Raw genomic sequence first — 15269 nt, forward strand, 5'->3', positions numbered from 1 at the left:
TGAAAGGGAAGAGAAGACAGTGATGCTGGGAACCTGCAGCCCAGAGCAGGGTGCTGCTGCCCTGCCTGGTGACGTGCTGCCCTGGTGCTCCTCATCCTCCTCTGCCTTCCCTGAGCATCCTGGGGGTAGGAGAAGCCAGTTGAGGATGGAGGTGGATTCCCCATTGGTTGTGGCAGCAGCTTTGAGCTAGGTCGCTCTCCTGAGGGCTGCTCACTTGTGTGAGACCCCAGGACGCAAGATCACCTTTCCCGCCTCCTCTCCTGCAGCATCCCCGACCAGAGTGCCAAGGTGCAAGGAGAATCCCTGCTTTCCTCCGACGGGATCTTCAGCATTGAGCCAGCGGTAAGTGAGAGCTTTGAAAGCTCCCTTTCTCTTCTTCCTCCTCCTCTTCCTCCCTGAATGAGGTCACTCAGCAGATCCCTGCTTGATGTGCTGGGAGGAAACGTTGGGTTTCTGGTGGGGCCGGGAGAGCTGGTGGCAAAAAGCGTTTCCCAACTCGTGATGGGCACCGAGAGCCTAAAGCTGGGCTTTGCTCCCAGGGCTATAAATGAAGAGCTGCCTAAGTGTCCTGAGCACATTCAGAGGGATGGAGCCTTATATGTAAAGGCACACCTTGCACAGGGTTAACGCAGGGTGTGGGACCGTGTCAGTTGGGATGCTGACCCAAAGAGCGATGCGCTCCTCTGTGGGAAGGAGGGCAAATTCAGCCCCCGTTTAATCACAGAAATACCAGTCCTCACCTACCCTGGGCTTGTGCCAGCCCTGAACCTCTGTTCTGGTGCCATCAGGAGCTTGCATGTGAGACCAGCAGGTTCAGGCAGGCTTTTTGACCTCTGTCACACCTAGGTACAGCAGCTTGCTTAGTTATCTTGCTCTTCCATTTACGTGACCCAAAGCTTGTGGTTTAATCCCCCCGAGCCCCAACTCCGAGGGTGTGCCTGGTCTGGCATGAGAAAAGGTGAACCTGCTTTGTTTTAGGGAGGGGGATGGTGTTTTCTTATCACCCATGTAAGGTTGGGAGTCACCAATGCAGGGCTGCAGTTTCACACCAGTGCAGCTGGGGGCAGCATGATGTGACAGAGAGATCATGTCAGAGCAGTAGGGAGCTTGTAGAGAGTGGGACCTGATCAGCCGGGCATTGGGAGCATCCTGCCTAGGCCTCCACCACGGGCTTAACCCGCTCCTGAGGGGCATTAAGGTGAGGCCCAGAAATCCATTTGCCCACAGAACCGAGTCCTGGTACTTCCCGTAGTGATGAGTGGATGTGAAGAGTAGCCAGGTCCTTTGGAGTGGACACCTCTCCTAGACATCTGCACTGATGTTACGGAGTTTGCTCCAGGGCTGACTACAAGTGGGCTACTACCTGATTCTCCCCCCTTGTGTCTCTGCCAGCATCAGCAACCTTTTGATTTCCATGAATTCTGTTCTTTATGGAACAATCAATTTTGCTCCAGAGTTTTGCTCGTGTCTGTCTGCTCCCCCGACGTGGGGCTGTCTGGATGTCAAACCATAGTAAAGATTTTCTCCTTTATCAACTGGAGAATCTAAAATTCCACTGACTTCCATTAGCCTTCTCTCCGGTGATGAGCCTTTAGCTCAGGCAGAGACACTTCTTGCTACCTGAATGTGCTGGAGAGGCTCCCTAAAAGCTGGGATAGACCTTTCAGGCCAAAAGTGGCTTCTCTCTTCCCACCTGTCGCCCGTGGTGCTTGAGAGCACCCTGCAGAAATAATCAACCCCTTGTGACAAGTGGCTAGAGGAAATCCTTGCTTGCAGGAGTTAGGAAGCTGATGGAGGGCTGGTAGTCTGGGAAAGGCTTTGTGGGGTTTGGGCAGGCATCTAGGGAAGAACAACCCCAGGTACCAGTATAGGTTTGGGACTGGCCTGTTGGGGAGCCGCGTAGGTGAGAGGGACCTGGGGGTCCTGGGGGACAGCAATATGAGCATGACCAGCAATGTGCCCTCGTGGCTAAGAAGGCCAATGGCATCCTGGGGTGTATTAGAAGGGGGGTGGTTAGGAGGCCAAGAGAGGTCCTTCTCTCCCTCTACTCTGCCCTGGTGATACCAGGCCTGGAATGTTGTGTCCAGTTCTGGGCCCCTCAGCTCAAGAAGGAGATAGAACTCCTTGGAAGAGCCCAGCAGAGGGCTACAGAGATGATGGAGTAGAACCCGCTTCCTTATGAGGAGAGGCTGAGGAAGCTGGGCCTCTGTAGCCTGGAGAAGAGGAGACTGAGGGGTGACCTCATTAGTGTCTATAAATATGTAAAGAGCGAGAGTCAGGAGGCTGGAGCCAGGCTCTGCTCAGGGATGGCAGCGACAGGACAAGGGGCAGCGGGTGCAGCTGGAGCAGAGGAAGTTCCATGGGAATGTCAGGAGGAACTGTGTCACTGTGAGGGTGATGGAGCCCTGGAACAGGCTGCCCAGAGAGGCTGGGGAGTCTCCTTCTCTGGAGACATTGAAGCCCCCCTGGATGCGTTCCTGTGGGATTGACTCTGGGTGAGCCTGCTCTGGCAGGGGGTGGGACTGGATGAGCTTTGGAGGTCCCTTCCAGCTCCTAACGGTCTGTGAGTCCGTGACTGGCCGGCACCTCTGAAGCGATCCTGCTGGACTCGCTGGAGTTTGAGCCGGGCTGGTTGCTCCGTTATAGCCTTAATTTAACAAAATGCCTCTCCCAGGTGCCAGTAAAGGTCAGGGACTGGGAAAGTTTTTCGTAGCTGCTTCCAAACTCCCTTATAAATATTGTTGATCAGTGTCACTGGCTCTTTCCTCTTCCCTGGTGCTCTAAATATCGGCTCATGGGGCCACGGTTGGAACGAAGGGATGTGACGTTTGAAGATAAATGGTTTGCTGTCTGCTTCTGTTTTAGGAGGGAGAGATTTTGCCAAATTGTTCAGCTGAAATTAGTGTGACCTTTAAGCCTGAAGAAGCCAGAGTGTATCAACAAAAGTTCTACTGCGACATCTCAGGTATGGCTCCTGTCCCCTCCTGCTCTTGCCTGTGGTGGGGAGGAGCCTGGCTGAGGTATCATGGTGGGAATTTGGGGAGTTGCTTCTCCCTAGACATCCTAAAGCCCTGTGGTGGTTAGATGCTGCTGCAGGTGGCGAGCCCTGGAGCACCCAGGTGTGGAGCTGTATGTTGGGTGCAGGTGGTGCTGAGCTGCATGAGTATAAACAGCAGATTTTTGTCTTGGGTTGTGTTTTCCTGAGCTTTACACCTTCCTTGAGTGGATTTCAAAGCTCATCTTAGCACATGGGAAGAGATTCAGAGGTGGCGTTGGAAACTCAGCATCACCCCAAATCCTGTGTTCAGTTTGGGCACCTGACTCCAAGAAGGACATGGAGGTCCTGGAGCGTGTGCAGAGAAGGGCAGTGGGGCTGGGGAAGGGGCTGGAGGGCAAATCCTCTGAGGAGCGGCTGAGGGAGCTGGGGGTGTTCAGCCTGGAGAAGAGGAGGCCGAGGGGAGACGTTACTGCTCTCTCTGTCTCCCTGAAAGGAGGCTGCGGGGAGCTGGGGCTCAGCCTCTTCTCACAGCTAAGTAGCGAGAGGACGAGAGGGAATGGCTGCAAGTTGTGCCAGGGGAGGTTCGGGTTAGAAAGGAGGAGAAATTTCTTCTCAGAAAGAGCGGTTGGGCATTGGAAGGGGCTGCCCAGGGGGGTGGTGGAGTCACCGTCCCTCAGGAAAGGTTGGATGAGGTACTTAGGGACATGGTTTAGTGAGTAATAGAGGTGGTGGGGGGATGGGTGGGCTGGATGATCTTGGAGGTCTTTTCCAGCCTTAATGATTGTGTGATTGTTTCAGGGTGCAAAGTGATGGCTCAATTAGAAAGCAGCCCAAGGGTTTGGTCAGAAAGGAGAAAGCAGCCCAAAGGCATATCTGCCAAGGGAAGGGTCCTGTACCTTTCCCTGGATCTTCCTGGGCTGATCCCTGCCAGCCCCAAGTCGGAGGCTAGAGCCTGGAAAATGCGGGATCAGAGGGAATTGCTGTTCTGACATTGAATTCTCTCCCCAGGCCGTGAGACCAGGCTGCCCCTGTGCATCCAAGGGGAAGGCATAGGCCCTCGGCTGCGCTCCAGCTTTGACCATCGGGTGATCGGGGATGTCTTCTTGGGAGCAGCGCACAAGTACGAGGTGAGCTGTGAGAGCTAGCAGGGCTTGGGCTGGAGCCTGGTGGCTCCTTGTGGGATTTCTGGCAGCTCAGGAGTTGTGAGCAGGGCAGCTCTGTGCCAGCTGGACAAAGGCAGAGGTTCTATGGAGTTATCACTGCTTTGCCTGGAAAAAAACCCAAAGGCAGAACTTGTCCCGTTGTATTTCCTTTGACTTCTGCCTTGCAGGTGTTCAGTGTTGAATTAGAAAGCAAATGGGTCTTCTCTAAAGGAAATGTCCTTCTGTGTTTCCATTTTGCCTTCGTGCTGCAGGTGGTGCTGTTTAACAAAGGACTCATCCGAGCTGTCTTCAGCTTGGTTCCTCCAGCTACAGCTCTGGGCTCCTGCTTCACCTTTCTCCCCAGCGAGGGGGAGATTTTGCCAGGCGATCTCCAGGTCATCCAGATCTCCTTCAGTTCCACCATCCTGGGGCAGTTCAGAGAAGAATTCAAGTTCAATGTGAATGGATCCCCTGAGCCCGTGACCTTGACTATCAGGTGAGTGGGGAGGTTACAGGAGCTTGGTGGGCACCTCTGGAGTTATCTCTGGGTAGTGATCTCCCACCTGCCTCATTTTCTGGCGAAGCAGAGAGAAAAAGGTGTTGTGGGAGGTCTTGGCGTGGGAATGCTAGGTTAAGAGCTGAGACCCTTTAACCTTGGCTCCAGTTTGAACCTTGCAACCCAGGGGTGATGACCTTCCTTCCTTCCTTCCTTCCTTCCTTCCTTCCTTCCTTCCTTCCTTCCTTCCTTCCTTCCTTCCTTCCTTCCTTCCTTCCTTCCTTCCTTCCTTCCTTCCTTCCTTCCTTCCGTCCGTCCGTCCGTCCGTCCCCCTCAATATACCCTGTTTAACTCTGAAAGACTTGGGTGGCTGTGGGAAGCACCTTGGCCTTCTTGGTGGAGCTTTCCAGGACACTCTTGGCACGGAGTTTGGCAGCGACAGGTTCCTGACCCTTTGACACCCCAGTGTGATGATCCTGGGGCTGTAAGTGACTACCCATGCTGGGACAAGTTTAAGTGGAGCTTGTACAGGAAAGGTGTGGAGATGCCTGCTGCCCAGGGTGGGTACCAGGAGCTGGTAGCTCCTTCCCCCTTGGGTTGCGGCAGGCGTGTGATGGGCTGCTTCAGCAGCAGCAGGGATCTCCTGCTGATGGAGCTCTGAGAGTTGAGGAAACTCCTGCCAGGTGCCCAAATCGTAGGTGACTGTTCTTTAAGTGGAATCCAAAGCCAGGGCCTTGAGCGCTTGTTTCTTTGGTGCTCAGAAAGGGATGCTGGAAGTGGGACACCACGGATGAAGGCGGGTGCCTCCTGCGGGATGCTGGGCTCTGTTCGTGTGCAGGACGGGACTAAAGCTGGAAGGCACCATTCGCTGTGCTCCCCGATTTAACTGAGAGGCGGAGCTGGGCCCGGGTGGCATCAGCCATGAGGTGAATTCATGAATGGTGTGTGGCTCCAAGGGCCGATTTCAGGCAGGGATGGCGAGTTTCAGAGTTTGGAGCTGATTTTAGGGCCAGGAGAGGAGGTGTGGTGGGTTCAGGGCCCCGTGTTTGGTTTAAGATGTGTTGTTCTTGGCTGTGTCAGCAGTGAGAAGCTGATACATTCCTGTGTAGAATTGTTGCTGATCTTGTTGTGGTCGGTGGGTGTCTGTGCGCTCCCCAGGATTCTGATAATTGTGTGGATCCAGATCTCCTGAGAAGACGCTCATACACTCAATGGAAACGCTGGCTGCAGCTGAGAAGAAGGGAACCTGAGGAGGGTTACTCCATTGAGTCCGCTTTTGTGTGGGCATCTCTACCCATGCGTTAGAGATGGGGAAACTGAGTCACGGAGCCATCGCTTGTTTGGGGCCCCTCATTGAACCAACTTGGGGGCATAGCTTTGCCCTATCCTGCCTGACACTGTGCCCTAAGCCCCATCTGATAGCTGCTGGCCACCTCCTGTCCCCATGGATGAGGGCAAGGGTGTGAGGGGCTGGTTTGAAACCCGCTGTGGTTCTGACACCGGCTCTTACCCGCCCGAGCAGCAGGGAGAGCTGAAAGCTCTGCAGTTCTCTAACTCAGCCAGTGCCTTGTCTGTCTGTCCTCACAGTGGCTGCGTCATTGGACCAACGTTCCACTTCGATGTGCCTGCCCTCTGCTTCGGTGACGTCTCCTTCGGTGAGTGCGCCCTGGGCTTGGACCGCGGGCCGAGAGGTCCATGCGTTACCGAAACGGGGCGCTTGGAACCTCAGAGCACCCAGAATGTGTGTTCCTCTGCAGCAGCAGCCTTCAGGGTGTTAAAAGCAGGACTGATACCCTTGGCAGCAGAAAGGCTGTGAGGGTATCATCATCCCAGTGCTGGGAGGGCACCTTGTTATCACTTGCCCTATAATATGCCCAAGCCATAGCTCTGCGCAGAGCTCCTTCCCTGTGTGCCCCCACCCCGAAAGCCCAGTTTTGCGGTGCCAGCAGCTCTGGTGGCTGAGCATCCAGAGCTCCATTGAAATGCAGGTTCTGGTTCTCCATCTCTGCCTCACAAAAGGCTTTTTCCTGAGATGAGCTGAAGTTTTTAATGGGAAATCAGTTGTGGATTGATGGAAGGGCCATTATCGAGATGGGCCAGCCAAACCAGATGTCTTCTCCTGGGCTGGTCTCCTGCCTCTGCAGAACATCCCCAATGAGGAGGGTTATGCCACTGGTGCGGCAGGGAAAGCTGGTGTCAGAGCTTTTTGAGCAGTAATCAGACGTCACCGCTCGTTAGGGAAGGTGAGACACGGCTTCTGCTGATTTCTCAGCCAGTGTCAGGCTCAGCTCCTGCCAAGTGGGCTGCAAACCTTCCCGTGCTCCATCTGGTCGCCCTGAAACAGGAGATGCCGTAAGGCTCCAGCTAACAAAACTGCATCAGAGGGCTTTGCATCGGGCTGTAGCTCCCCATTTCATCCATCCCTGCTTTTACTGCAGCTTCTCCTTGGTGCCAACCTGCTCTTCCCTATTGCAAACCACGGGGGGTGTTCATGGGGAGTTTTATGGATCCGATTCTTGGAGTAAATGCTCTGTCTGGCTGCTCACTCTTACGTGAGACGTAACCGGTGCCGGTGTCGGGGCAGCTGAGAGAGAAAAACTGATGGCTTTGGGCATCAGAGCTGCCGAGGAGGGATCTCCATCACCAGCCTGGCACAGAGCTTCCATGGCAATTAATTCCTTGCTGGGCTTCTCAATTAGCTGCAGTTCAGATTGAAGAGAGCCAAACTCCAGGTGCAGTTTTACTGTGAGGGGCTGTTCAGCCCAGGAATGGTGGGATGACGGGGGCATAAATCCCTCTGTGTGTCTCTTCCCCAGGCTTCCCTCACACCTTGTCCTGTCGCCTCAAAAACACCTCCTTGGTGCCCATGACTTTCCACCTTCGCATCCCCGGGGACGGCTCGGGAAGGCCCAGCGTTACCAGTGCTGCTTGGCTGTCGAACGACGATCCTGAGCCCTGGAGATGGGGAGTTGAAGGTTCCATCAGGCCGGCTGAATTTACCATCGAGCCTCGCAGCGGGACCATCCGCGCCCTGGGATCCAGGAATATCAAGGTGTGGGGAGAATCCGGCCGGCTGTGCTTCAGCAGATGGAGCTGAAGCTTCACTGGTGGGGAGGGTCCGAGGGGGCTTTAGTGATGGGAGGGAGATAGATGCATTTCTGTTGTCTGGGTTGCTCCGGGATGTTTGTGAAGGGGCATCGGTTTGTTTCCAGAACCATCCGCTGAGCATCCTGTGCCCTACGGTCAGGCGCGGAAGCCACGTGTGTGCTTGAGCGCTGCGTGGAGCTGTGGCTTTGGCTTAACCGTGGGCAGAGGAAGGATGAGGACAGCGGGTGGCCGTTAGAGAGATGCCTTTGTGTAAAGCAGTTTGCTTTTCTTCCCGGACTTGTTTTCCCTCTCCCAGTGAGCAGAGGAGCTGCATTCACTGCAGCCATCCCTAGGGGGGGCTGAAGCAGCTCTGCCAGGTGTGACCTGCACCCAACTTGTGGGGCGCTTTGCGTTTGGCCCTGGCTGCAAAGCTGAACTCGCTGGGTTTGAGGCAGCGCATTGCCCCGGGATTTACGCTGTTGTAGCTGAGATTAGAACCGAGATGAATTTTAATACAGTGGTGAGCAGAGCAGTTGTCTGATTAGGCTTTAATTCAGCTTACACACACCCTGTTAACCCCACGGGGTGTTGAACCAAGCAGATGCTGTCAGGAGACCTTTATTGCTCTCACACTCTGCTCTACACGTGGAGCAGCAGAAGGATGAGGGGAAAATCCTTCTCCTTACCATGGAAGGAGAATCAGGGGACGCCACACACGGAACGATAGTTTTTGGGGGTGGTGAAGGTCTTTGACGCTCTTCTCTGTCACCAGGTCACCCTGTGCTCCAACACCGTGAAGAAGTACAAGCTGGCGCTGGTGGTGGATGTGGACGGTGTCGGCAAGGAGGTGCTGGGGCTGCTCCTCACAGCCAGGTATCGGCGCTTTCCTTCGCGACGTGTCCTCTCTCCTGGTGCATCCTCTCTCCTTCCCTCACACAAAGGCCAGCTCCAAACGAGAAGTATTACTTAACGAGCTCATTAAGCAGGGCTTTGAAAGCAGCCAGTGTTGAGGAGCATCTGTGCTCACCGGACAGGCACGGCCCCCAGCCTTTTCTTAATTATATTAATTAGATTAATTATAGACCTATTTCTTTGGTGGGTGAGGTGTAACAGACTTCCAAAGGGCTGTCTCTCTCCTCCTTCCTGCAAGCAGTCAGTGGGGGAACTGGATCTGGGTTGCCACCAAAGCACAGTGTTCCTTTGGGATGTGGGGAGCAGCCTGGTGTCTGTCTGGCTTAACGAAGGCACGTGCTAATGGGGAAGGGGCTTAGGGCAGGACTGGTGCAGGAAAAATAACAGCAAGATGTTCCGAAGGAGAAACAGAGTCCTTGATGCTGAGGAGAGCTCAGGTTTTGCTGCTTCCCTCTGGTCCTTTTGAGCATGAATGTTCTCACACTTAAGCCGGAAGTCATTCCTGCTGCAGCCAGGCTGGATCCCACTGTGCTGTGGGTGTCGGTGTCATTACCAGTAGGATGCAGCTCACTGGTGCTTTTCCGCCGTCCGGTCAGTGCCTGGACTGTGAATTTATTTATAACAACCACCCACTGCGTAAGGCAGGGGCTGGCTCGGACCTTCCATCGCCACGGCAAGCAGTTGAGGCTCTTCAGGCCCCTTTTCTGGAGAGGAGGGAGTAGTTTCTGCTGAGATACTGGGCCGTACTGCACCAGTCCTCGGTGGGAAGGTTCCTCCAGAGCTCAGGGCTTGCTGTGGGACCGTCAGGAGGGCCTTTGCAGACCTCCTGGGGCCAGGGTTCCTCTCAGACAGCTCTTGGACAGGGCACGGCTCTCTGCCAGAGCACTTGGCCGTGCTGGCAAGGTGCTGCGGTGCAGAGACCCCGAGTTTGCTCCTCCTTCACAAGAGGTGGACGAATCAAAGGGAATAGAGGAAGCTGAAGGCGATGTATTGCTGTCAGGGTAATACATGTCTGTCTGACAGTGACAAATGTGTTCCGCTCCACTGTGCCCTATTCAAGAAGGAAACACATTCTACGTTCTCTCAGTATCTCTCATTCCCTTTGGGACATCTCTTTGCCTAGATGCATCGCTCCTCAGCTGGAAGTGCGGGACCCCACTGTGACATTTGGCCGGTGCTTCCTAAACTTCCAATACGAGCGGCCGCTGACCCTGGAGAACAAGAGCCGCGTTCCAGCCTGCTACAGGCTCCTTCCTCAGGTTTGACATCGCATCTGCCCTCAACAGTTCTCCAAGGGTTTATTAAGGGAAAGGAAAATAATAACAAAGGAGTGGGGTAAGACCTTGCTAGTTTATATTCAGATGGGGTTCTTGTTTTCAGCAAACATTTGGGTGTAGAAGAACACACACACACACACACACACACACACACACACACACACACACCCCTAATATAGACTTTGGGAAGAGGTTTGTATTCTAGTCTTTAGGTTGATTTTATGCAGGGTGGTGAAAAGCTGCTGTGAGGAGGCTGCTGGCATGGGTGTGTATGTCTGTGGGTGCAGCAGCTTTTGGACCCCCTTGGGATGCAAAGCCCATCCCGGTCTCCTAGCTGGGTTCCGATGGTAGATGTTAAGGAGTGCAGGTTTCGTTGGAGGTCGCTCTGAAGTTGGGTTTGATTCTGTCTCTTACAGAAGCACGAGCAGGGCGATGCTGTGCTGTACTGCAGCCCCGTGTTCTCTGGGATCATCAAGCCTTACAGCTCTGTCAGTATCCCCTTGGTGCTGGAAGCCCAGAAGTTGGGACATCAGTCTGCTTCTGCTGTGCTCGCTGTGCTTGGGAACAAGAAATCCCCATTGGTGAGTCCTCGAGGTTCCTAATTCCAGGGATCCTTCCCGGGGCTGCAGTACGCAGCCAGGGTGGACAAGGAAAGGGGTTCGTGGTACAAGCAACAGCCAAGGTCTAGAGGAGAGGAAGGCTGGTGGGACTTCTTGGGCAGGTGACAGTCTGAGAGTCCGATGTGGCACATAATTACAGATAGGAGAGACGGGATAACGAGCGCAGTCTGCAACCCAGCATGGTCCCTGAAGCTGAGACTCTGCTGCGTGATTAGGTGAACAGGAGCTGCTGCTTCAGAGCAGGAACTTGTTCAGGAGGGCACTGGGACAGCCTGTGTGAGAAACCACGCTGAGAGCTTGGCCCATCACGTTGAGAAGTATCCGTCATATCTCTGCATAAAGCCCTGTGCATCTCCACACCCCTGGCATCTGCAAGGCAGGGACTCTTCCTTTTCCCAGCACAGGCTTGGAAATGGTGAAGCGTTCCTGACGGTGTTTCTGGAGCCTCCTGAAAGATGCTGTTAGCGTTCAGGCATGCACAGCAGCAGCAGTGACAGCAAGATGTAGGCAGGAGAATGCCTTGTGTAGTGTCCTGGCTTCATCTAGCTGAAATCTAGAACAAATGTAGTTAATTAAATTTTAGTTTAGAATGATATTAACTTTGGAAGCGGCTGTTTCAGGATGTCTTGCCATGTCTCTGAGTATGAAGTAGGATGCTACAGGAACCTTAAGCTTTCTGTACCCGAAAGGGAGGCTGGCCTTTTGAAAGCAGGCTGGGGATTGAAACTGTCATTAAAACAGATGGAAACAATGCTGCTCAATCCCTGGATGCCAGGGAACATCTCAAGCCTGGCCTTTGTGGCTGTGCTGGTAGGAGAGACAGGCAAGCGTGAAGTGGGACAAACCAGTTGCTTGGGTGTAGACGGGGTGTTTCCCTGGAAAAGGGGGATTTCTGCCCTCTAGAACCAGCCTGCTGTTTAACTGCAGGTTCCTTGCAAAGCTTTTCTCCTTGAGCTAACGGCTTCTGGGTTCAAAGCTTCACCTTGCCTAAAGTATTTGCCTTTGGAAGTGAACGTCATCTTCATTTTCCTTGTGCTTCAGCTGGAGGAGCCCAGCTCTCCCTGGCAGGGGGTTGAGTGGCTCCGCAAGCCCGTGAAGTCGGTCTTTAACCTGCAGCATTTCTGCTCCCTCGCCGTGAGCGCCGGTAGAGGCTTCCCTGGGTGTACTGAGCGCAGGGATGGGAGTTTCTAGCCGTGGGGCGGCATTCTCCCTGTTTCCTATAGCCTAAGCAGAGTAGTGGATTCATCTGAAGTTTTCTGGGCTAGCAGAGCATCAACTTGCACATGCTGCACTGGTGGCAAATCCTCCCCATAGGGATCCTGTGACGTCAGCCTGACCCCGGGAGAATGGCTGCAGTGCGTCATGATGGAGCAGAGCGCGAGCTGGCTCTGAAGTCACCCCGTCAGCGCGGATACCGAGTCTGCGGCCGCACCTTGCATTGCGTTGAGTCCCTCTGGGTGTCTGTCGCTTGGTGTTGGGCTTGCAGCGGCTGCGTGCCAGCTTTGGTGTGGCGTATTCTGTCATCCTCTGTGGGAAGGAGCTGGTAAAACCCAGACCTGGGGTTACTGGTGGTCACTGGGACCGCGGCTGTCTGCCAGGGACAGATGCTCTTCTTTCCTAAAGGATCTACCGTGACGTTATGGTACCCAGAAGCAAAGCCAGAGTGGTGCTGGGGGGTGTACGTGCAGCAGTATTACCCAGAGCAAAGGTCCCATCGCCTTTCACGGGTGTCACATTGCCCGTCACGCTGTTGAACAGGGTTTTTCTTTCCCCCTTGAAGAAGACAGCAGATGAAGAGTTTCGTTGGCTTTTTAATAAGCCTTCTCCTTGGTGAGGATTCATTGTGTTAGTGCACGTTCCCTCGTTAAAAGCAGCTAGCCTGAGCATCTGCCAGATGTTATTGTGTCCACCTCCAGAGGGCTCTGCCCTGCCTTTGCTGCTTCCACCCCACTGCCACTGGGAAGCCAAGGTAGCTGGTGAGACACTGCTCTTCCCTCCAGCTCTTCCCTCCAGCTCCTTCTTCCTGGCAGCTCTGGGCAAGCATCAGCAAGATCTCAGCTCTCCCTACCTCCCTCCTCCCGGAGCTTCAGCTTCCTATTTTTGAGGTACCAGCCTTGGTACGTGGCTTGTTGGGGTTTTTTTGGCTCTTGCACAGTGCCCTGTCAAGAGACGAGCGTTTACAGACGCTGCTCCTGCCTGAACTGGACTAGTGATTCTGACAGCTGTCAGTGCCTTTTCCTCGAGTGGGCCATTGTTAAAGGTTTTCCATCACGGAGGCTGGTTTGTGCTGAGGTTAAATCCCACTCCGTGTCCTCCGGTGAATCGCACAGCGATTGTCAGTGCTGGGAGTTCTGTGTGTTCGGGTTCTGTTGAAGGGTTGAAGTGTTCTTAGGAGCTGGGCTTATTCAGCCTGGAGAAGAGAAGACTTTGAGGGGACCTCATTGCAGCCTTCCTGTCCCTGAAGGGAGCAGAGGAACAGGAGGGAATGAGCTGTTCCAAAGGGCAGACACTGGCAGGACAAGGGGGATGCAGTGAAACTGAAGGAGGGAAGGGTTAGATGAGATATCGGGGGAAGTTCTTTCCAGAGAGAGTGGTGGGTGGCTGGAAGGAGCTGCCCAGAGAAGGGGTGGGTGCTCCATCCTTGGGAGTGTTCAAGGCCAGGTTGGATGGGGCTCTGGGCAACCTTGTGTAGCTCCAGGCGTGGAGGTTGTTGGCCCTGCCTGTGGCAGGGTGCTGGAGCTCTCTGGTCCTTGAGGTCCCTTCCAAGCCAGACGGTTCTATGATTCGGAACTGATGAAGTCCAACCAGAGCAGATGAAGTTCCCTGGTTTTTAGCGCTGTGAGAAGGTGGCTCAGCACAGGAAGCCGTGTTCCTCCTCCTACCATGGCCTTTACAAGAAGAAAACTTGGAGGGTCTCAGGCTCTGGAGAGAAAAGCAATCCTGCTTGAGGGACAGAATGAATAATGAATCTCTTGTTCCTGTAGTACTGGGAGTGCCCAGAGGCAGCACCGAGAGGCAGCCAACGGACGTGATCTCTGCTGCCAAGAGCCTGCTTTGCTGGGGGCTCGCGCTGGTTTTCAGGGGGCAGCTTTGTGGGGGATGCGGAAGAAGTTACCGGCCAAGTGTGGCTGTCTGGAAGTCCTAGAGGACAGTTTGGGGCAGGATCCATCGGGAAAAGGAGCGGGAGCAAGAAAAGGGGCAGGAGCAGGCATGGGGTAGAGGAAGGAGAGCTGAGCAAGGGGGGAAATCAAGTGTGGGGAGCTGGTTTTCTTTAACCCCCAGTAACAGGGGCCTGTGGCTTCCTGATGGGATCACTGTAGATCCCACACTTGCTCCAGGCCTTCTGCATCGGTGTTACAACACCGCAAACGTCCGACAGCCATAATCATCCCTCAGTCTAGGGGTGCCCTGAGAGCCATCTCTTCTTTAAACTTTCCCTTGCCTTTGTTTTTTTAATCTTCCCTACCTGGAGCAGGCCATCAGCTTGAAGGCCGTTGGAGAGGGACCAGTTGTCCACGTGTATCCCAGCAAGATCAATTTTGGCAATATCCAAGTTCTGGCAGACGCTTCCCGCACTCTCTACCTCTGCAACCAGAGTGTTATCCCTGCATCCTTCCGGGCAGAGGTGGTAAGTATCTGTGGGGATATTTCCCAACAGAAATGATGGCTCCATAGCAGCCTGGGACTTGACTTTTGTACGTGATGTTTCCATGGTGATATCTGAGAGAGCAGCAAGGTATTCCACCGCAGCGCAGCAAGAGGAGCCCAGCACTGGAGGACTCCTCACTAAGGCAGGGAGTTTTCCTGGATGGTTGAGCAGAAATTGGTCCCAGGTCCTTTTCACAAGTTCTGGCTTTACATTGTGGGAGGTGTTTTGCTCTGAGCTGTGTATTTGGAGCTCTGAGATGAAGAGAAGCCCGTAGCCTTTTTCTCCTGAAAGGAGTACGGGTTTCCTGACCATCTCCCTGCTCTCTCTGCATCTGTTTCAAGCTCCTCCTGGTGATGGAGACCATTGCTCTGCTGCCAGCTTGCTCCCTGTGAATGTGGCTTTAGAAGGACTGGGGGGTCCAGCGCCCTGATCGCCCCATCTGTGAAGGGCAATGTGGGAAAAAGGAGAGGAAGAGAGGAAGCTGGGGCCATGGCCACAGGGCACAGCTGGCAGGTTTCTTCCTGCTTGTTTCTTCACTGCCCCTCTGTAAACATTCAGAGCTGGATTTCCCGAAGCAGAGAGTGCCAGGGCACCTCACTGCGGCTGATGATCAGTGGGAACGGAGTGCTTCAGTCCTGGGGGGGCTGTTGGGAAGCACTGCCCAACTCTTGGGGAAAGAAGACTTTGGGCATCAGGATTTTGCTCAACCCGTTTGGCAGAGTCTATCCTTCAGGCTCTCGGCCGTATCCCCTGGCTGCGTGGCTGCTGCAGTGGGGTTTGAGCAGTCCTGGCCTCGAGCCTTTGTGCAAACCCGTCTGTGGGGAAGCCAGGAGAGATGCAGCTTGCCTTGGTGTGCTCTCCCAAGGGGAGGCTGGAGGGGAATAAAGCTTCTCCCGAGGATGAGCATCCCTTGGGCTGGGCAAAACAGGGTTAAAGAAGTGGGTCTGTTAAAGGAGGGTGCAATACAAGCTCCAGCATAGTTGCTGTTTCCAGACGCTTGGATTTAGGGAAACGAAGCCTTTATGTATTTACCCTCATGTCTTTAGTCCTTTCTCCTGCACCCCAGCAGAGAGCAGGGTCCGTGGTGT

The 15269-nt window shown here is 54.2% G+C and overlaps 1 protein-coding gene across 1 annotated transcript in view; it reads left to right on the forward strand.

Annotated features, from left to right (window-relative positions):
• The window catches only part of LOC311204222 (nischarin-like), a gene marked incomplete at both ends in the record, with an annotated part of 72970 nt that overhangs the window by 53446 nt on the left and 4255 nt on the right, over positions 1-15269 (forward strand). The window contains 4 exon segments of the mRNA XM_084280676.1: positions 4040-4125; positions 4413-4636; positions 6224-6377; positions 14008-14160. Of these exon segments, the coding sequence (XP_084136802.1) occupies positions 4040-4125; positions 4413-4636; positions 6224-6377; positions 14008-14160 (617 nt within the window).

This window comes from Gallinula chloropus, assembly GCF_964237585.1.
Source record: "Gallinula chloropus genome assembly, contig: HAP1_SCAFFOLD_40, whole genome shotgun sequence".
In the NCBI taxonomy this organism is placed as follows: Eukaryota; Metazoa; Chordata; class Aves; order Gruiformes; family Rallidae; genus Gallinula; species Gallinula chloropus.